The sequence below is a fragment of the Antedon bifida genome, chromosome 3 (assembly GCF_963402885.1).
Source record: "Antedon bifida chromosome 3, ecAntBifi1.1, whole genome shotgun sequence".
Classification (NCBI taxonomy): domain Eukaryota; kingdom Metazoa; phylum Echinodermata; class Crinoidea; order Comatulida; family Antedonidae; genus Antedon; species Antedon bifida.
Genome location: NC_136228.1, coordinates 30,678,328 through 30,701,595, shown reverse-complemented (window position 1 = coordinate 30,701,595; position 23,268 = coordinate 30,678,328). Strand labels below are relative to the sequence as shown.

General features: G+C 31.0%; 1 protein-coding gene and 1 long non-coding RNA gene across 2 annotated transcripts in view; one reads left to right on the top strand and one right to left on the bottom strand.

The window, feature by feature from the left end:
• Positions 1 to 23,268, bottom strand: part of LOC144837361 (uncharacterized) — a 260,004-nt gene that overhangs the window by 153,309 nt on the left and 83,427 nt on the right. The window lies entirely within an intron of this gene.
• LOC144838375 (uncharacterized) lies at positions 12,717 to 14,978 on the top strand. The gene is made up of 2 exons (XM_078693713.1): positions 12,717 to 13,298; positions 14,401 to 14,978. The coding sequence occupies exons 1-2, from the start codon at positions 12,977 to 12,979 to the stop codon at positions 14,976 to 14,978; spliced, it is 900 nt and encodes a 299-aa protein (XP_078549839.1). The 5' UTR covers positions 12,717 to 12,976.

The following is a 23,268-nucleotide window of genomic DNA, read 5'->3' as shown; positions in this document are numbered from 1 at the left end:
CATCACCATATTTGGGCACATCACACTTTGTATGGTTAGTACATCGTATAGCGCGCGTCGAATGTTCTACCTAATGTATTTCTAAAGTTTTCAATTTGCCGAACGCGAAACACAGGAGCAAAAAAACATACACAATCTCATACACGTTTCTGAATATAAATTTAACTCAATATTTATTGCCGCGTCGTAAATAGGAAGATCAAAATAAAATAATAATAATTTTGTTCTTTTAATGTTCGTTTATTTTTGCAAATCGGTAAATATAAAGATGGCTTTGCCAAAAAACATTTTAAAAATGATTTAAAATTAAATGTAGGAAAGCACAGTAAAATCCAATATTAAGGTGACACACCTTCTTCATCGACAGTTAATAGGGGTATCCAATAAATGGTTTCACCGTATAATATTCTTATATTTCTTTTAAAGGAAAAGTTCCTCCTTAAAATTAATTGTCAAAAACGGGGGTTTTATACTGAATTGATGTATTTCTTTTTACCCCCTTAACGGCCCTCTGGTTCTCTATTTCACGGACCTTCAGATGTAAATTAAATTCAATAACATGCACACTCATGTAGCTAGTACAGGATATGATAAATAAAGAGGAATACGTTTCTGTCGAGTCTTCGAAAAACAAGGTTGTAAGATACTCGGCAAAACTTAATGTTACCAAAATGATAGAAATACGTACTTAATTGTTTAAAAGGAAACAGCCAGCGAACTCGGACAAGTTCAGTTATTTGCTTTTTTATTGTTATGTAAATAGATTGTAGAGTACTTTTGTAAACGTTCTTAGCCATGCGGCTACTTGTAAGTTTTATACCAGAATACAAATATTATAAGACACCAAACAGACACCAAACTAATACCCCTACCATAATAACTATCAAATCACCATGTTCCTCCTCCTTTCAGACCCTATTAAGTGGACCTCTCAATATGGATTCCACTGCGGCCTATTACCATCGTGTTGCACAACGACTAGAGACACAACGCAAGGACGTAAGCGCAACGTATTGATTTGGTTCGGACCAATCACAAGCGACGAGTTATTGGAAATGTTGCTTGTCATTGGTCAACCCGCTTGCGTTGCGTCTACGTCCTTGCGTTGCGTCTCTAGTAGGCACCAAGCTTAAAAATGTTGCCACGGATGTGACGTTTATAGCAATGAACTCGCAGTCATGTGACAGCACCATCCTAACCTAAAATTGGTGCCCCGTGACATGGCCAAATGTGAACAATCAAATAGGTTATCAAAATTAATATCATAAATTAAACAGGCTATAGGAAGTATTAACATAGAATATGTAAACAAACATGTGATGAGATTTGCCTGTGAATGATTGCATAATTTTATTTTTGAGTGACGTTTAATTATGAAATTATCTCGAATGTCCTTTGTATGTCGCCCTCTACATAATCATATTTATCAAGCTTGCATACCAGCAAAAACAGATTTTTATAAATCGGTTAACCTAAAAAAGTATTTGTACATAATTTTCTTAAATATACAAAGAAATTGTCAAAAAAAGAACAAGTTTGAAATAAAGCTTAATTTTTTTTTCACTTAATGACTGCTTACCTATCGTAACTTAAGCAAAATCCAAACATCCTTAACAATACTGATGTAGCCGGCCATAGATGAATAAAACGGAACTAATTTAGAAGAATTACCGCTATAGTTTAGAAAACTATTGGTATTGGGCTTATGTTGTAAGTTATGTATGCAAAAAGTTCTTTTTATGTGTATTTTCTTTATCATAACATTTACATACTTTTTCACAACAGAACTTGTGATTGCATTGCTCTTCAGAGTACGGTAACGGAATCGTTCATTATATTAACATAGTCTTGGGTAAGTCTTAAAAAACCGATTTATTAATTTCATTTGAAAATCACGTCATAGTAGGCCTATGGTATACAGTTTCAAATGTTGCAGTAATCTCAAAACAGAAGCACTAACTCGAGCGTTTTTAGATGTAGGCCTACAGAAAATGTAGCCTTAATTAGATAACAAGTAGACACGTGTGTGGATGGTATTATGAACTTTGTCGTCGATAGAGGGCAGAATAACTATTGTGCTATTGGTTTATTCGTGAGGAATTATTCAGATGTTGTTATTATATTACTTTACATAACCATACACAATGCCTTCGAAAATATTAAAAGAGAGAGAGGGCGGAATAACACTTTTTTAGGCCTACATATTTGCGTGAAACCTACTTTAATTGTGTTTCATTTTTTATCATCACAATGATTCACACAACAATATTTTGTTTAATTTCAGAATGTGTAGGCCTACTATCGTTTTCTGTAAAATGTTCCCGTAACCTATTGGAAACAATACTCATTCTGAGAGTGTCGTCAATAAAGGTAACCGATCCATATAGTGTTGACTCTATTTGAGTTTAGATGATTTTACCCGTTTTCTTTGGAAAACAATTGAAACCCATTAACTGACACTGTTTAGTATGGGACAGTGATCAAAACAAAAGATGTGACTCTAAAATGGCCAAACAAAATATCCTAAAAACATACGACCGTCATGTAACACCCCTTGTGCAGACCTCTATGGAATCATGAATGAATGAATGTTACCCCAATGGCCAAATTACTGAAGACAATGACAGTGTGGCTGTATCTCAATGGATCTAATTTAAACGATAAATTAGGCCTAAAACAGCCAGAAATAATATATTATTTATTCAAGAAAAAAATAGTAGTATTACTTAATGCGTGAAAATGTCTTATTTAAGTAATTTTGTTTGTTTTGTTCAAATTTTGTAATATGGACGCACCATTTACGCATGTAGCCACTGTTAAAAAAGTGTCGATCTAAATAAATATTATTATGTTAACTAATAGGCCTAATACAACAAAAATACTATAACTAAATATAATTAATTGTGTATGTCATGCTTTAAGACTAACAATGGGCAATAATGTTTATTACTGAATAAAAATACCTATAATGGCCACCATAACTTTGCCAGTTATTGTTTTAATAATCTGATTTGTTTAACTCATCTTGCCATCTGGCTATCTATGGTACATTGTTTTTTTGTGTATCATCCTTTACAAAGTTTGCCTGCGATAAGAATTTAAATGCTAATAAAGAAAGAGAGTTTTTGTTTTTTATTTTAACAAACTAATTATAAGTAGCGAATATGTTCATTATAATTGCCAAAACCTTTTAAATTCACCAACACATAAACGCGTACAATTTTGATTAATTACCCACAAATAGTTGTTCGCATTTAATTAAATACTATGACCCACTTTTGGTGTATACCTATTCGCGGGAATCGTCGTTGGCGAATAATTTGCGCGCTTCAGTTTGATTGGATTCTCGAGCGTTGTGGTTAATATACCTTGAGGCAGACAACCAGAAAACAGTGCAAAGAACTTCTTTATTTGTACGATAATTGCCCATCACGTCAATTATTTCGCTTCCTAATTTGCCACAATTTGGAAAATTATAGAGTGTTTTTGAATTAATTATAAGACTGTGTTCATTATTTAACAATAGTTGTCTGCTAAAAGCTATAGGCCATATTGTTTTATTTACTAAACTAACACATCTCAACAGATAATTACGTAATGCCGGTATAAACAGTTATTACAATATTTATTATAGAAATTTACGGTACAATGATAATCAGGAAAGAACATGTGCGCAAATTTGAGTTAGTGTTTACCGACCAACCGACCGACATAGTGAGCTATAGAGTCGCTTTTGAACGCGACTAAAAACTAGTACTTAAATCAACAGAAAAAAGGGTTAATAAGTTTTACAAAAAAACAAAAATTGTATAATAAATGCATATAAGTATTTAAGAAGATAGAATTAATAATATAGTTAGGAAATAATAGTTATTAAGCCTAAAACATAGCTAGACAGTTAAGACGTTATATTTAATAGTTAACCTAGTTAGGACAGTAAATTTGGAATACAAGTGTTTTTAAGATTTGACGAAGATGATTGTATTTTGTATGTAAATAACAAGACAACTTGACATAAACAGCGTACCTAATCTTAAAGCTTTTACAGACGAATAATACGTTTAAGGACATATAGCAAATAAATGGGAACAATTAGGTTGTAGACGACGTTTATAAGATATAGTTTAATGTGTTTTGCCTTTGGCTTAAACTACTAATAAGTTTCTCATTCGATTCTTTAACGATGGTAATATGAAGAGCGCCACCTTACGGTCGGAAATAGAATAATAGCAAAAATGCAGTGAATATCTATTATAGTACAAATACTAACTTATTATGTTGTGATTTTTATTCTGGTTGCAACGCGTCAATTTATGCCTAAATACATATAGTTAGTTCCTATAGTGTTAGTGTATGTTTTGCGATGAATGGGCAGGATTTCAGTATTCATTTATTCATGGTTAAATACAGTAAAATATGTACATAGTTTGAATTATTTTCATTTGTTCAAAGTTAGAAATTCACATAAAAATGAGTTCAAAGATGTTAAAATTTGGTAAAATACAGATAAAACACGTCGTTAAAAATACAGACAAAATACAAGCAAGATTGATGTGTGTAAGCGTAATAGGCCTAGCATGAAATGATCAACGTTTCCAAGTTTCATTTACGTTTTCAAGTTTCATTTACGTTTTCAAGTTTCATTTACGTTTTCAAGTTTCATTTACGTTTTCAAGTTTCATTTACGTTTTCAAGTTTCATTTACGTTTTCAAGTTTCATTTACGTTTTCAAGTTTCATTTACGTTTTCAAGTTTCATTTACGTTTCCAAGGTTTCATTTCTGTTTCCAAGTTCAAAAATGAAAATTACTACCGTAGTACATATTATAGTATAATACTGTCTTAATTAAGCTAGGCCTAATTAACAAGTATCGTAGTCTCGGATATTAATTTTTAGCTCTTCGACAACTTTGAATGGATAGATGTAACGTCGGCGTCCTACTCGTCTAATCGTAGTTCAAAGAATTAAAAGGGGCTAAAACCGTCTTAAGAGCGAGAGAAGTGTACAGATTTTATAGGCCCATCTACCTCGGTAACGGAACAATGCTATTTAATGGGAATAGAATTACAGGGTGGAAAGTCTATTAACGAACAAAAGAGAAAATAATTGGCCACTCGTTTAGGATCGACAATGTGCAGTACAACATTAAAGTAATATAACAACAATCAACATGGTATTACATAATAATGCTATACTGTCTGCATTTTTGGAAGAAGGACGGGGGTCATTTTAAGGTTGAAAAAATGTTAAATTGAAAGAGAAGTTATATTATGTATTTATTGATAATTCTAAAATACCCGTATTAAGTTGATTTGATTTTTAAAAATCTTAGTTTTTATTAAGGTTTCTTCAAACGAACTTAACGATTTAATGATAGCCCTTCTCCAACATAGAGACTAACAAGCTCTCTCTTGTGCTGAATGTGGTGTTATATATCTGAAAACTGGTAATCGGCAGACTTGTTTAAAATCAAAAACACATTTGTCTTAATGCCATGGTTTCCACAGGGAAGAGTGAAATTATTTCATTCTTCCTTGGTTTCCATTTGTACGCAACGCAAGGACGTAAGCGCAACGTAAGTGACGTGATTTGACCAATCGTCGACCTCGCGGGAACGCATCGATTTACAAATAAAAGCCGGTTTGATTTGTAATGAAAACAAACTGTTACCTTTTGGCGTCAGGTCGTAGCTAACTATCAAAAGGCCTAGAATAACGGAGTAGGGGAGTATAGACTGATCATTAAAGAATCAAGCAAACTCCTAATCCTATTGTCCACTATCCATTACCAATATATAGAAAGAAGAAGTCTCGATTATTTGAGACAATACATAAAACAAATTGTTATGCTTTAATGACGCACTTTTACTTAAACAGTTAAGTGATTCCCTGTTAAAAGTTGGAAAAAAAAATCTGAGTTTATATGAGTGAATAGAAATTGCCATGACTCGAGAACTAACGAGGCGAGAGATATATTAACTCGGCGCCATTTAGAACCACGTTGGCCGGATGACAGTTCACGTACTGGACGTGTTTGAAAATAATAATTACTAAAAGTGACTTGGATTTGTATGAGACTGTGGAAAGAAACGAATAATTATTTTTACTTATTTTCAATAGCCAATACAGTAAAGTGTAAGCCTATGTAGGCGAGTCCACCTTCATGTATTTTCAAATTTCATCAATAGATTACAATCTATGATGCTCGCAATGATAACTAAGTCATCGGGTAAATTTTACTTGTAAGTTTAATGTTAACATATCATTTGTTCGTGAGTAGAATAGAATAAACTCACAGCACGTGATGCAAAGTTAAAACCAACCGATTTAAAGACTCCTTTTTCCCATATGCTTGTCATCTATATAATGTACATTTTTCAAGATAATTAGTTAAGGTGCTACGTTTTTATATTGTGTTTTAAATTGTATTGTATCTATGTTTCTAAGCTCAGGAAAACAAATTTCATGTATGTAATATTATGTGACAATAAATTGAATCTTAATCTTGTGTAATTAACCAATCAATGACAAGGTATATTATATGATATATCATATTTTATGTACGTACGGTGTAGGCCTATATAAAAGTATATTGTTGCGGTGTTATATTGCACAAACTGTTCCCCAGCGTTTGCTGTTTGTAAATAATAAATATAGATATTTAACTAATCGTTTAATACGCTTCTGAACGCTCTCGTTTAACGTTTTGTAAGAAGAGAAAAATCATAGAACACAATGTTTTTACGTAGTTTAAAATCAACTAGATGCTAATATTGGAAACGCTAGCGGGGAATGAGTGATCGATCATATGTATGTGTTGTGTTCAATTGATTTCAGAGTACTTAAGTGTTATCATAATAATTTTCAGGCGTTTGAATTTACAAAGTATTACGCTTGCCAATTAATCGCCTAAAACTGCCAAGTAGTTTGAACAATACTTGACGAGCCAGAAATCAATCATTTTCAATGCTAGACACTTTGGCGAACATCTCGCATTAATTTATTGTATAAGGGTTGACTATCTAGTCAAAAAGTAGTTCCATAGAAGCGCTATTAGCAATTTTCAATTGCTTCACTGAAAAGGTATAGGCCTAGCCGTGTTTAAGGCATTTAGCGTTCCATCTTCGAACGACCTTTCAATTTAAAGGAACTACTTAAATCTAGAAGGGTCTCATTTAATTAACACCAGTGTCTACTTCTTGGTTGATTTATTTTTATGTGATCACCAAGCTTGGATATTATTAGCTACATGCAATTGCTCCTCTATATCGCGAATGGAATAGCAATAACTAGCACAAAATGAACACACTTATGTTAGTAAATTGGCGTAATGTGTCTACGCATTGGACCATTCAAGTAATGTGGATTTAAACAATGAATTATGTAGACCTATATTCGGCACCGAGAAGCAAAACCTATTACAGCTAAACGTTCACATTTATATTGAATTGTAGTTTAGGCCTATATGACAAGACAACAACCCCTGTCATCATGGCAACCACCCCAAACGATTACTGTACCCTCAAAGTGCATATTTTGGGCATTTTTCGAAAAAATCCCTGTACTAGAAAACAACCTCTGCCATCATGGCAACCGCCCCAGACGATTACTGAACCCTCATAGGATGCACTCTTGGCATAACTATCCCCTAGGACAACAGCAAACATAACTGAACTACCTCTTTGGACAGCTGTTAGACTTGGACAACATTTTGGATTGATTTCGATTTGGATTTTTTTTTTTCAAAAATTGCCCAAATTTTGACTCTTTTATTTCTTGAAGTAACTGCTTACTATGGGTCTATAAGATGATGGTAACGCAATATTAGCAATATTATTGCATAATAATTGAATTTTGAAAAGTGCATATTTTGGGCATTTTTCGAAAAAAATCCCTGTACTATAGTACAGAGATTTTTTCAAAAAATACCAAAATGTTGACCTTTTTATTTATTAAAATAACTGCTTACTATGGGTCTATAAGATGATGGTAACTCAATATATACGCATATGTAGCAATATTATTGCATAATAATTGAATTTTAAAAAGTGCATATTTTGGGCATTTTTCGAAAAAATCCCTATACTAATAGTACAGGGATTCTTTCCAACAATACCAAAATGTTGACCTTTTTCTTTATTAAAATAACTGCTTACTATGGGTCTATAAGATGATGGTAACGCAATATATACGCATATGTAGCAATATTATTGAATAATAATTGAATTTTGAAAAGTGCATATTTTGGGCATTTTTCGAAAAAATCCCTATACTATAGTACAGGGATTTTTTCCAAAAATACCAAAATTTTGACCCTTTTATTTATTAAAATAACGGCTTACTATGGGTCTATAAGATGATGATAACGCAATATATACGCATATGTAGCAATATTATTGCATAATAATTGAATTTTGAAAAGTGCATATTTTGGGCATTTTTCGAAAAAATCACTGTAGGCTACAGGGATTTTTTCAAAAATTACCAAAATTTTTATACGCATATGTAGCAATATTATTGCATAATAATTGAAATTTGAAAAGTGCATATTTTGGGCATTTTTCGAAAAAAATCCCTGTACTATAGTACAGGGATTTTTTCCAAATGTACCAAAATTTTGACCTTTTTATTTATTAAAATAACTGCTTACTATGGGTCTAAAAGATGATGATAACGCAATATATACGCATATGTAGCAATATTATTGCATAATAATTGAATTTTGAAAAGTGCATATTTTGGGCATTTTTCGAAAAAATCCCTGTACTATAGTAGGCCTACAGGGATTTTTTCAAAAAATACCAAAATGTTGACCTTTTTATTTATTAAAATAACTGCTTACTATGGGTCTATAAGATGATGATAACGCAATATAAACGCATATGTAGCAATATTATTGAATAATAATTGAATTTTGAAAAGTGCATATTTTGGGCATTTTTCGAAAAATACAAAAATGTTGACCTTTTTATATTTTAAAATAACTGCTTACTATGGGTCTATAAGATGATGATAACGCAATATATACGCATATGTAGCAATATTATTGGATAATAATTGAATTTTAAAAAGTGCATATTTTGGGATTTTTTCAAAAAATACCAAAATTTTGACCTTTTTATTTTTTAAAATAACTGCTTACTATGGGTCTATAAGATGATGGTAACTCAATATATACGCATATGTAGCAATATTATTGCATAATAATTGAATTTTGGGGTTTTTCCGAAACAAAATTGGCATATTTTGTAACTTTTTAACATAAGTCTTGGACTATCTTCAGATAACTACCCCTCTATGATAGGAACAACTACCCATTAAGACATCTACCTCATATTTTAACCATAACCAGGGGTTTTCTTCGAAAAATTGACCTATTTCGACTCTTTTATTAATTTTTCCTACCTCTTAGGACAGCCGGACAACTGCCCCCACTTCCTCAGCAACCACCCCTCTATGGCAACTACACCAGACAATTCACTCCCTTAGGATAACTACCACGTTGGCCATTTTTGACAAATTGTTTTTTTCACGAAAAAATTCGACCGTTTCATTTATTTACATAACTGGCTACTAAACACCAAATAAATATACATGTATGTGTATGATCTTATCATATAATATCGTATAATAATTCATTATTAAAAGTCCATATTTTAGCTAAAATCTCAGGGAGTTTGAAACATTTTACTTGTTAAAGATCTTTGATAACGTTACATGGTTAGAGCAGCGAACTTCCCTGGTTGGTAGCGCCCTCAATACCATGAACTGATTGAAACTGTGACTAGTCAAATACGTGCACAAGATTACTATATTATTACGCTAAAGTACTGTCACGGTATAGCCTCTAAAACATAACATGCCATAGTTAATATACCGGTTTTACTGATACTGATACTTACAGTAGTAGAAACCTCTACTTATTATCTATGATGAATAAATAAAACGATTGCGTTTCACTCTCTACTTTTACTTACACTTGATCACCTGACAAATTCTCGATCGATGCGTGTATTTTGTCTATCAATTATATTTTGTTGTAAGTCTTGGTTTCCACTAGAGCTCAACGCAAGCACGTAAGCGCACCGGAAGTAATTTTACCAATCACGACGAGAAGGATCACCCGAACGTCGCTTTTGATTGGTTAACTCACTTGCGTTGCGCGTACGTCGTTGCGTTGCGCATACGTCCTTGCGTTGCGTCCGAGGAAGCAAGCTTAAACTTGAGTTAATCCGCAATACGCATTGTAATTCCTATATTAGTTGGAATTAATTTCGGACGGAACTGCGAACCCAGATCCTCAGATTAAAAGTATTACTGCATTGCACACATTGCAACTAACACAAATATATATATATATTTAAAATATAAATCAAAATATATGCATATCTATTAGATCATGTGTCACAGTAAATTACAACATAAAACGTTAACGAATGAATATGTGTACTATCAGAGCCATGAATCTAACGAATCCGCCATTAAAATCTTCATAGATTAAATATATTTTATATGAAATACAATTCAATAAAAAATACAGCCTTTTTAAAAATTCAATATATTATTTCGACCAAAATCAAACAACAACATGGATATAATTACAAGGGAAAATGTATCATTTGATCGACAGGCGACATAAATACTGAAAAATAATTAATTTTTAACTGGTAAAGATGAGGAAGAAAAAGTGTGTAATGCAGGAGATATACAAATAATTACATAACATAATAACATAATAAAATAGGCCTACAATAATAAATAAATAAATATTAGTAAATAAACAATAGACGGCGGGCAGTAATACTAACATATTTAAAGGCTTAATGATAAATAATTATTTTAATTAACTTATTTAATTAATTACAATATAAATAGTCATTAAAACATAATGTAGGCATACAAATTAAATCAAAGGAACCAATGCGTCGATTTGAAAGGTATAAAAAGATTTAAAACATGGTAAAATAGAGATGAATAAAATACAACTTTGTAAGGGCTATTTTGCCCAAAAATTATTAAAAAAGAATTATTCTGCTTATAAAACTTCCGGTTGACTATTTTTTCTTTATATAATATTTTTTTCGTTCTAATTTTAGGTCAAAGTAAATGAATTGAACTATTACGGTATTCAACAACAAAGAATTATTTTTGACAATATGTTTAATTTTTTAAAAACTCATTTAAATCTCGGAAATTATATAATATTACTCTTTGTTAATAAATAAATGTTTTATGTCATAGTTCCGTTAACTAGGTTAATTTACAACATTGTTTCTAACAGACGTAACAATGTCATAGAAAAATGATATCCGTTTGTTTAAAGGAACAAAACACTTAATTAGTTAATGATTCGAATGTACTAATACATTTCTGATTACACAATACTTATAATTAGAACGAATGTAGATGGTTTCTTCTGTTGATATAGGCATATAGAGAAGAGCTTCTGACAGGCCTCCAAGCTGCGTGCGTGTCAGACATCACAGCGAAGCCTGAGCTAGGCCTTTCTTCTTCTGGTACGACTATCTATTGCTCATTTTGTCACCGGCGACGAGGAGCAATTTTCACATTAGCATATGAATGTAGTCGCTGTTCCAGTCTGTAGGCATTGGGCTTAATGCGACTCTAAGAACAGTTCAATTAACGCTTTAGTCTCTTTAGGTTAATTATCGTCCTTTATTCTGTAATTTGTTAGTTGGAGACATGGCTATACAACAAACCGTGTTCCGTTTTGTTTTCACTAGAAGGATATGAGACTTTAAACGGTGATGTCCATTTGAACAAAACGGATCATTAAAAAGCTAAGAACGTCCCAGACTATCCCATTATTCTCCAATTATCACCATCTTATTGTTAACATCAACAAACGAGTATTTAAATACATTCATGTGCATATGTTACAGAAGAATGTATATACACTTCTTATACAGGCCTAATATATTATTTATATAAAACAGTAGTTATATTTTACTCTGCGACAATAAATAATTACGTTTCCAAAATATTACAATTTCATTTTTTTAGTTTATGGGTTTTTATATATTTGGTGATTAATAACATCAATCTTACAATTTCGTTTGCTTCTTTCTTTCTTTCATATCTATTTTTATAAAGCAATATATCTATAATATGAAACTTACTTTATAATATAATAACTTTTAATTTCAGTATCGTGGTAATAATAATTTGTGTTGTGATCATATTATAATGAAAGATCATAATAATAATCATCATAATAACATAATAAATATGGTAACGTAATTCACATTCAGTACAATATATATAGGCCTAACAGAACAAAACAAATTCAGTTTGGTTAACCAAAGTGGGAAGCGTATTATTATCACAATAGAAATGAACTAAACATAGCGATAGAAGATATTGATGGTCATAAAATGAAAAGACGTTTTACAAAGTATGCTAATGAATTGTACAAAGTGAGCCAATCGGAAACGAGCGCTCACTCGGCGACGCGCCAATCAAACTCCTGACAGAAGAAACTGATAATATCTCGTCGATTGGTTCAAAATGTTTCTGATTTTTCTCAACAAGAGAGGAGGGACAACTTAGAAGGACTTTATTCATAATCCCATTATCTTTTGTGTTACTAAACAAGAGAAGTCATAGAAAACTGAACTACCATTTAACTGTGGTTCTCTTTTGATTGAGGCATTAGTGTGTTGTAGCTAAACGGCGCCATCGGGTTGTCACACTCCACGGTACACAAATTCACGCTCCGGTTCTCAGACAGATCACTCGTTCGTTAAATCTTACCAAAGTTATAACACTTAAACACAATCACTGGTTCTGGATAGTTGACTTGTTTTTTCGCTCCGTTAAATTTAGACTTTTCACTACATAAAAGGGGTCGCATTTATATTCGCATTGCCTCTGCGTTATAGGATCTAAACTGCGACACCTTTGTTTGAACTTTTTATTTTCCTGAATATCGAATAAATTCGCAACATTTATTTAAGATGACGGAACCAAGGTTTACACCATCTAAGCGTTTTTCGATCGATAGTATTCTGGCAGACACGAAATCAACAACGAAACAGACGGAGCCACCGATATCCCCAACTAGCAATGATAGACACTCACCCCAGCCTAGTCTTCCAAGCTCACCGTCTAGCCCTATCAAAACAGCCGATAAAGACACCAGAAGTAGCTGGCCTGCCGGCATGTCCGTTTCCTCAGAGATGAGCCTACATCACTTTAGGCCCCCGTTAGGAGTGCCACCTCTAACTTGGTATGCCTGGATGCACGGAGCAAATCCATATTTCCCGTACAACTACGAACGTAAGTAAACAAAAATGTAATTTTGTTATAATGTAAAATAATAACGTTTCTTTCTTTTTTCGTTTATATAGTAAGTTAAATTTAAAAATGTATCTAAGAGCATAACTGTGTAATTATAACATAGGCCTATATTAAGGTTTAAAAATTCCAAACGCAGCATAATCAAATATTACCTGTTGTTCTAAATCTTTTTATCCTATACGGTATCAGACAGATAATGTTATTTTAAGTACTTTGTAATAAGAATTGATCAAACAAAAATCAAATGAGTTTGTGAATAACATAGGGCCAATATAAATATAATTGTTATTGTATTAGAAAAACCATGCTAAACTTGTGTCAAAATCAATACAGAATGCATAATAGTTATACAGTACAAATTTAAAAACACTTAATAATAGAATAAGACATTGCGTTACAAACATTGACGATGAAGAAAAATCAAAATAGTGAACACAAAAGTCATAATGCAGTGATAAGTCCAATTATTCCCACACGATTACACAGAATTAAAGTGCGATTGACCAACGCCTAAGCTTCCCAAACAATGATTGTATATAAATAATTAGACAAAACAATCTTATATCCAAACTATTAGTATATCAAGCAATGTAATGTGTGAACTACGGCTAAATTAGAAATTAACAACTTGTATACTAAATACTAATATAGTAAAGTGGTATAGTAATCGGTGAGTGTAATTAAAACAATCCATTATAACTATACAAGATATTTCATTGAGAAAGATTGACAGTTAATATATTGCTTTACCTTAAATTGCAACTTAATCTGAATATATAGTTTTAATGATACTAATAACAGCGTCTTTTAGGCTATAGTGTTGTAATAAATAAAGTAAATAGTTTATTTAAAATACATTTCATACAATTAACATGTAGTTATTTTATTTAAAAGATCATTCGGTACTAAAACATTAATTCCATACAAACTATGTTTTCATTCCTTTATAATTTTGTTTGTTAAAATTATTAAATGTTTAAATGTTTGGAAATTCCAAAGTGTATGAAAATTATTTAAAGTAAGACGTCATATATTTTTATTGTAAATCATTGAATTTTTTTAAATTTTTTTCTTTTTGTAGGCCCAGTACTTGGTCAAACACACCTTCATTCACGTACTTTACCCTCGTCTACATCAAGCCCCGTTAAGGTGAGCGACTCACTAAGCTCCGCTAATGATGATAAAAGGCCTAAATCACCAGAATTAGACTGTAAGTCAGGGGAATCGGACAACGAAGATTCTAAAAAATCAGACATTAAAAACCCAAAACGTAAGAAGAAAACCAGGACCGTTTTCAGCAGAAGTCAAGTGTTCCAGCTCGAGTCAACGTTTGATATGAAACGGTACTTGTCGAGTTCGGAACGAGCGGGCCTAGCAGCGTCGTTACAACTGACAGAAACACAGGTGAAAATTTGGTTCCAAAACAGAAGGAATAAATGGAAGAGGCAATTAGCTGCCGAAATGGAAGCTGCCAGTATGGCGCACAACGCACAAAGGATGGTGCGCGTACCGATTTTATACCACGAACATTCACGTAACATGAGCGAAAACTCCGCCGCCGCAATCAGTTCCTCGGTGCTCCCATACCCGTTCTCTTACCAAACACCGTATCAAGGACTTTCGGCACCCAGGCCTACAATACCATCCATAGTTTCATAGACAAATATTATATATTGTTTATATATTTCAAGATGAACTTGCTTGCGTAGGCCTACATTTTGGTTGAAGGAGAACGAAATTCGATTGCAAGGTGTCCCGACATTTTAAGGTAGGCGACATGGCAGGAGGGTGTTGAATTATAAATGGTGCTTTTTATAAATCTTGTACAAAGAAGAACATAAAATTGTGTGTATACTTATGAAAATGTATATAAAGTAAATTATTTCGTTATAAATTAAGTTCATTATAGATGAAATTCGTGCAAAATAAAAATTGTGAAGAGAAAATATTACTATGAAAATTCCAATTTGTATTATTATTTCAATAGTAAAAATATATTTTGATGTGTAAGTGCATTGTTTTTATACCGCCCATCGGTCAAAGATACCTTAATTTACAGGTTTTCTGTTCCATTTCGTTATAACAGATTAATATTGATTGTGAATTTATATTGGAACACACTGAATAGGCGGATAACGAATCAAAGAACTAAAATACTTAAGGAACTTGATTGCAATTTGACGTATACAATGAAATATGTTATTGAATGTAAATTAATAGAAATTAGATGACAATAGAGACGGTTTAACTAGCGACTGATTCAATATAAAAAGAAATGGTTACTCATTTTGGTTTTATTGGCCTACTCGACAACTTTGTGATTACAAAGGCAATGATAATATTACTACACCTACATTTAGTTGACACCGTTATATTATTAGTCTATAATAACTAAATAACTTCACTTTTACAATTATCTATAAAATATTTTATTATTATTATTATTTAATATTATTATTTCCATAAATTCAATCTTATATTAATTTGTCTTACATTTGAACGATTTATTTTTGTGTAAATGCATCCGAACACATTTGTTATTCCATATTCTGATTTGATTTTCAATCATTATCTCATATTAATATTCATTCTTATATTGTAATTCTCCAATTTGTTTTTCTTGTGGTGGTACATGAAAAGACATAATAATTACGTATCATTACGTAACATTACGTATGCGTAAACTGTCTTGTCTTTTCGTGTATCGTCACGAAATGTTGAACTTACCTATAAATATTAATTTACTGTTTTCATTTTAGATTAGCCTAAATGGAGAAAAATATAATTGATAAATGAAAATATGGGATTATAAAATGATTTCAATCCTTAATTAATTAATGTGTGCTTATAATTTGCATTTTTATCATGTACCAGTTACGTTAGAATAATAATACACTTAAGAGTCATTTAAATCCCGTGATATTTAAATAATTCTATATATCGCAGTTTATATGTATATTTGCTTAATGAGTTCATTACACTAGAACTTTAGTATCTACTTTACGTTTGAAATGTCGGCAATGACATTTAATTTTGTTTCATTGCCGATTTAGTGAATCTGCGAATACAACTGAACAGATTTAGATGTTAACAGGCAAATTGCTGTGGGTAGCTAGAGGAGGATTAGGAGAATGATAGAGAACCGGTATTAAAACAAGTCATTTGTGAATAAACATATTTGTTTTAATCAAAACAATAGTTATAACTTGGCAATTAAAGTCACACAAAATGGATGAGACACGAGAAAGTTGTGGTTTACACAACATTTTGAACGCGCATCACTCACACGCGTGCAGTGTGAACGCAATGTTATTTAATAAATATCATGTAATTTATGTTATTTATATATGTACTATTATAAATGTATCATTTACTATAGTTTTGAAAATGTTAATTGTATACGTATTGTGCTGGATGTGATATTGATAATATTTTGAAAAAAACTGTTGTACGAATTCGATAAACTCATTGATTATTCTTGATAATAAAATTATCAGAAATTTAATTTTTTGTATTTAGTCAAAATTATTTCGCCATGACTACACAAACATCACAAACATTATACATAAAATGATAAAGAATGTAAGAATGGAACATTAAGGTAGGGTTAACTATTAAATAAAAGGCGAGAAGATCGGACTACATTAAAATACAAACACTTGCTAAAATTAAAATTAGGAATTGAATTGAATGTACAGATGCGGAAAACATGAGTGTGGACAACATCTTTACTTTTTCTGATTGATAACCCGTACTGTCACTGGGCATTTCGTTGTCCGAAGAGCAGCCACTAGCCTATCTTCACTCATTGGTGTGGAGATACAGTAGTGCATTGATTGGTTTTCATCTTAAAGTCAGAATTCAAGAAGAGGTAAATCATTCTATAAATAAATAAATGCCACTATTATTCCTGTTTATTGTTCTGCAAATTTCATCAGGAATTTAAGCATTTTAGTCCTATTTTCCAGTTTCCTCATTTCCTAACATACATAATTTTGAAATTTACTACCAAATATTTATTTAGAACATACACATTAAAAGAATCTTACATTATTGTGTTGGATCATGGAGAAATAAGTTCTCCATGGTTGGATCAACACAATAAGAAAAATCTGTTGTTGTACCAGGTTTTATTTTTTAGTATGGCAGGAGAACATTATATATCCAGCCTAACTTATCATCAGTGCGAACGTATACTTTTTTATTAGCCTAGAAATATATTCTTATACAGTGCTATTAATTAGGACCGATTTTGAATATAGGACTAATTATTTATAGGTTAATCGTAATTGACAATTAAGTTAAGGATTTCCGTCGAGGTTCATTGATTATAAACGTATACATTAATCCTTGTTTTAATCCTAGGCCATGTTATCGCTAGGATAATTGCCCGTATTGACTAATATAGGTCTCATAGGCGCCGGCAGAAGAGGTTAGGAGTGAGAACTAAAACTAATAATAAGTATCAATATTTTGCGGTTATATAATTATAGCTAAGTCTGTTTTTTCTTTTTCGTTAGTTCATCTACGAATAATATATCATTTTTAAATTTTTTTTTATGTCAAGTAGCAGAATGTTATGTACACATCGCTATGGAAAATAAGGTATTTATGACATTAATCAACAATAAACAATAACATTGATGATTAGGCATATTCAATATGTACTATTGTCATTTTTTAATTACTAAATCTTAACAGCTATTATTTATTTATATATTCTAATTTAATTTAAGCGACGTGTAATAATTCGTAATTTTGACGAGCTTCTCACAATTTACAACAAATAGGCCTACAACAATAAAACAATAAAGCTCTGTCTACACTATCAAACTTTATGTGACAAAAAAATGTGATGTGCCCATATCATATGGACATGATGATGTCATATCACTACCATATATTTAGGCATATCACTACCATATTTGGGCAAATCATTCATATTAATGGGTTTGCCTAATTATAATGACACAATATGTATCATCTGTATCAATATTATTCTTTAGTTACTATTCTAAAATAAAATGTTTATAGCTTAAATAACTTCTCTTTAAATTCGTATTAGTATATTATTTATTTTTCATTTATCGTAAGCGATGTACACTAATTCGTAGTTTGGGTGAGCGTCTCACAATCGTTCCGTGAAATTGGTTAGGTTAATAAAGATCATTGAAAACATCAATTAATAGTAAAGTTAACAAGTCTCGATTGAATGAAAACGATTCATCAACTTCATTTGGGAAGGCAAAGTCTATGTATCAAACAACGATAGAAAAAACAATCCACGCAACAAAGATTCCAAGTAATTACTAAAATGTATATGATTATTACTGTGTTGTCTCAATGATATGAGAATTAAAATTGATCATAATGATTTTTTATTTATTTACAAACAAAAATATAATCAGTTGTTTTTCATTATGATCGTGGTTGAAAATATTGAAAAACGAAGATTAATAAAATCAGACTTTAAATAGACAATTTTGCAGTTTTAATAAAGTTATTCACTTCACAAAAAAATTATTAGCCTGTTTCAAAAAGAAACAAAAAATCATTGTCTGACAGACAATTTAAGATTTTTTTTTCTTTAAATTACATTTTTTCGATCTAGTTTTTGGTCAAAACTGTTAGGTGGTTAGGTTATTAAATTGGCACATTCAACAAAAAATGGGGGACAACATATCTTTAAGCTGACATGAAGAACAAAACATAATTTAAAATAAATTCATATAAATAGAAAAAATAAACAAACTTAATTCTAATTTAAGAAGGATATTTTGAAGCTGTGTATATATTTGCAGGTAATTGAATTTACTCATTTTCCTCGGTAAGAAATACGTTCTTATAATTTGAGTATTTTGTTCGTAATTAGCAAACTACAATTACATAAATATAGATATAGAGTCTAAATTTAAGATTAATAATAATAATAATTAATTATTAATAATAACACTTCGATTTGTTTTTAACCTGAGGCGATCTTGTTATTCAAAGTAAACAGAGTTTATAGTGTTTGGAATTTTTAATATTTTGGAATTTCATTGGATATCTAAGCGAAGAGAAATAATAAACAGTACAGAATATCGAATAAAATAAATATCATTGTACCGATGAATATTATTAACAGGATTGAGCAATATTAATTAGAGAAGAATGTGATTAAAATTGTATAACATTTTTGGATCGAGGCTATAGAGCATAATATGGAATCGTTTCTACAATAATTACCTCTTCATACTCATCCATTCCTGGTAATATTAAGCGTCTTTCAAAGAGGATTTAAATGTTATTTAGGGCAACGAAAGGTGTATCGATTATTTAGATAATTACTTAACAATGAAAAATTACGTTTTTATTTGTAGGTAATATTTGAAATGAATACGTATATATAAAATATTAAACAAAATTAATAATTTAGAGTAGGCACACTTTTAACAGTAGAGGTTGATGATATTTAATTGAATGTACATGGCGACGGAAGGAAACGGATCGGTAAAAAAATATACTTAAATGACTTTTTAAAAATAACACTTTGCAAGCGCGAAGGTCGACCAGGGGTGAGCCGTCTCACAGAACACGCAAACTGACAAGAGAAAAGTAGCCTGAAACTGTAATGATAATCAGTGTACTGATACGAAGTAGTAGGCAGCAATTGATTGAGGCAGTCTGGCTGATAGGGAAAAAGTCAAAGACGAATTAAACAACTTGCTTAAATTAAAAATACACCGCATGCCGACGCGAATGATAATTGGGCGATCTTCTTCCTACATCCTCATCACATTATCCCTGATTGAGCTCAATATCGATATCCGACGACGAAATCCAGGTAATTTTTAAACTTAAGGTTCTAGTGTGAAGAAAGATTAATGCGTTAGAAGAGAAATATCCGTGAAACTTTTAGAGCGATTCCCCTTAATCACGCGCTGCTCGCTACTAAACGAATACTATAATATCAATGCACATTTAGTGAATTGAATGTCGACGCAAAAGGCTACAAAACAATCTCAAAAATTGAAATTTAACAGCGGGGCAATTAGTAAATATGAGGCATTGACGGGCTGCAAGCCTCGATTATCAATAATGTAGGCCGAATAGCATCTGACATACAGTTTTCAAATGATTGAACTGTGTTGTAGAAATATGTAAAATAACAAAATAAATTATAATTAAATTAATGATATAGTCTAAAATTATTATTCTTATACTGATATATTATACTGTTATTTTTTATTATATCTATACTTTAATATTACTTTTATTAACACTAATTATTTTGTATATCTCAATGTAATGCAATTTGGATGTTTTGTAACCTTTCTAGACCTATAGTATTTTCTTGTTTTTTCTCTAATTGTATTTGGTGAACTATTTATTTTAATAATTATATAAAATTTAAATATATAAATTTGTTTAGCCTTTGCTTACAAATTTTATATATTTTTATACCCGAATAAAATATAAAATGTTAAAGATATAGGAAAAACAAAAGACTTGAAAATAATAATGAGTGGTTGTTATTCATTAATGTGTTTTGTATATTGCATCTTAGTTACTGTATATAAACAGCTTTTTATTATGTTATATTTGTTATTGATTACGAAATAAAGAATAAATGAATGAATAAATTACAAGATTTATTTTAAATTCGTACAATTAATAAAGAATAATGGAGATTAGTCATACATTCATAATCATATTAATGTTGGAATTTTAGCTATTTTAATGATAATAACGCTCTGAAACGAATAAAATGTGTATCATAATTGCGGTGGGCGATCGAAGGTCGCTGTTAAATCCGAAAACAGTAAATACAATTTAGTTTACATAACTTCACAATTTTCTTTTATATTAATCGTATAAACAAAAATATTACAAAACAACTTCTATACCCATAGTTATTTCTAATCTTACGAGGAGAAATGAAAGTCAAAGAACGACATCAATGGGTTAAAACTGGATTATTTTTCATAACACGCGGCTTTTCTTTGGTGCCACTGAACTTAGACGAGATTTTGATATCATGTTTTTTAAATATCGACGTATTAACTATATTATAATAAACACTTAGACAAATGAATGTATTATTTTTCTATGATAAATACTCATGGATGGAAAACATGGATTTAGGGAAAATATTGTAATTATTATTTTTGTGAAGGATATATTGTTTTCATACATTTTTTAAAAATTTAAAATTACCTTTTACTGGTAGTCAACATTGTAAAACGTTATCGTGTTACCTCAAAGTCCCTCTAACCAAAATACTGTCATTTTTCTGGGTTTTTTAAAAATAAAATTGGGAAAACTCGATTAAAAGATTATTTCAGTAAAAAAACAATTGATTGCCTAAAACTTATGAAAATAGCATTCTATGAAAATAGTGTATTTTATTTAGTACTTTTGAGTAAGGAGTTAGGTTACATAATTACTATGCGAAATTAGCTAATTTGTTATTATGGTAAGTGTGCGTTGTTACTTATTTCTTCCATTGTGTGTGGTGTTTAAGTCATTGATACTAAGCGGGTTGTGATAAAAGTCTTTAAATATGCTAAATTGTTAGAGATATATGTGTTAAAATTCAGCGTTAAACTATTGATAGATTCTTGTATGCAAGCATTTTAATTTGTTGTATTGTAATGTACTTATTGCTATGCGTTTAACGTGTTAGTGTAACACGTATTGTAATTACATTTATTCGACATTATTTATTCATCTGGATTCATTGAGATATTTAAAATGTAATTGCAATGCGTTTTACACGTTTTTACTTTATTATCTGTTTGTTATTCATTAAGACGATTGACAGTAAAGATCATTATATGCAAATGATAATAATGATTACATAATGATGTTGATGATTAAAAATCTGTCTACACTATCAAACTAGTTTGACAAAAGGTGTGATGCCTTCACTCTAAAGCTCTATCTACACTATCAAACTAGTTTGACAAAAAAAAGTGTGATGTGGTAGTGATATGCCCAAATAACATCATCATATCCATATATGGGCACATCACATTTTTTGTCACATAAAGTTTGATAGTGTAGACAAGGCTTTGGAGGAGGGATAATAACATTGCCTGGCAAAACATTTAACTGGGGTGTATAACATACAAAACCCTGGTATAGACGGTATTAGAAGTAATAAAAGTAGAATCTTTATTAATTAATTGGCCGTATAGCTAGATAGTTTCACGGAAACGTGTCTCTTTAATTTTGGTTCCCACCAAGACGAAAAAGTACGTAAGCGCAACGCAAGTGAGTGGACCAATCACAAGCGAAAGTTTGCGCGTTGATTCCTAGACTGGGAACCAACTTTTAGAGTTTTCTCAAATGAGAGATTCTTAGTATTAAATGATAATCAAATGTAAACGAGACTTCAGCTCATTTTATTTATGTTTCAGTACTTCCACAGATTCAACCAGGAAATACGTCATGATTGAATGGTAATAAATTGATAATGATTTGACGGTGATGATATTATACAAAAAAAGAATAATAATGATGTAGTCTGTAAAACTAAAGGAAAAATTGAAACTATTACGGTATTACAATTAAATATTTGTGTTTTTTTTTCTTTGCGGCAAATGTACATTTTATCAAAAGTGCTATTGTCGCCTAATGAATAAGAAGACACGTGTACACGTTTAAGGACACATGGCAAGTGTTTCAGACACATGGCAAGTGTTTCATAGTTAAAAGTTCAGTTGACTTTTAAACATTTTAGTTAAAAAATAATTAGTAAAGTAAAAAACACGAAACTTGCACATACTTAAAAGAGTAATGATCGTGCCAAACGACCATGCATCTTCAGATATGAACCAGTGTCTTCTGAAATGAAGTCTTCTACAGTGTATGGATCCGTAGCAAATGTTACACTGAGCGTGTGATTCGCTTAATAACAGATAACAGAAGGTAGGTGGCCCTACCTAGTCTCGTCTGACAGTAT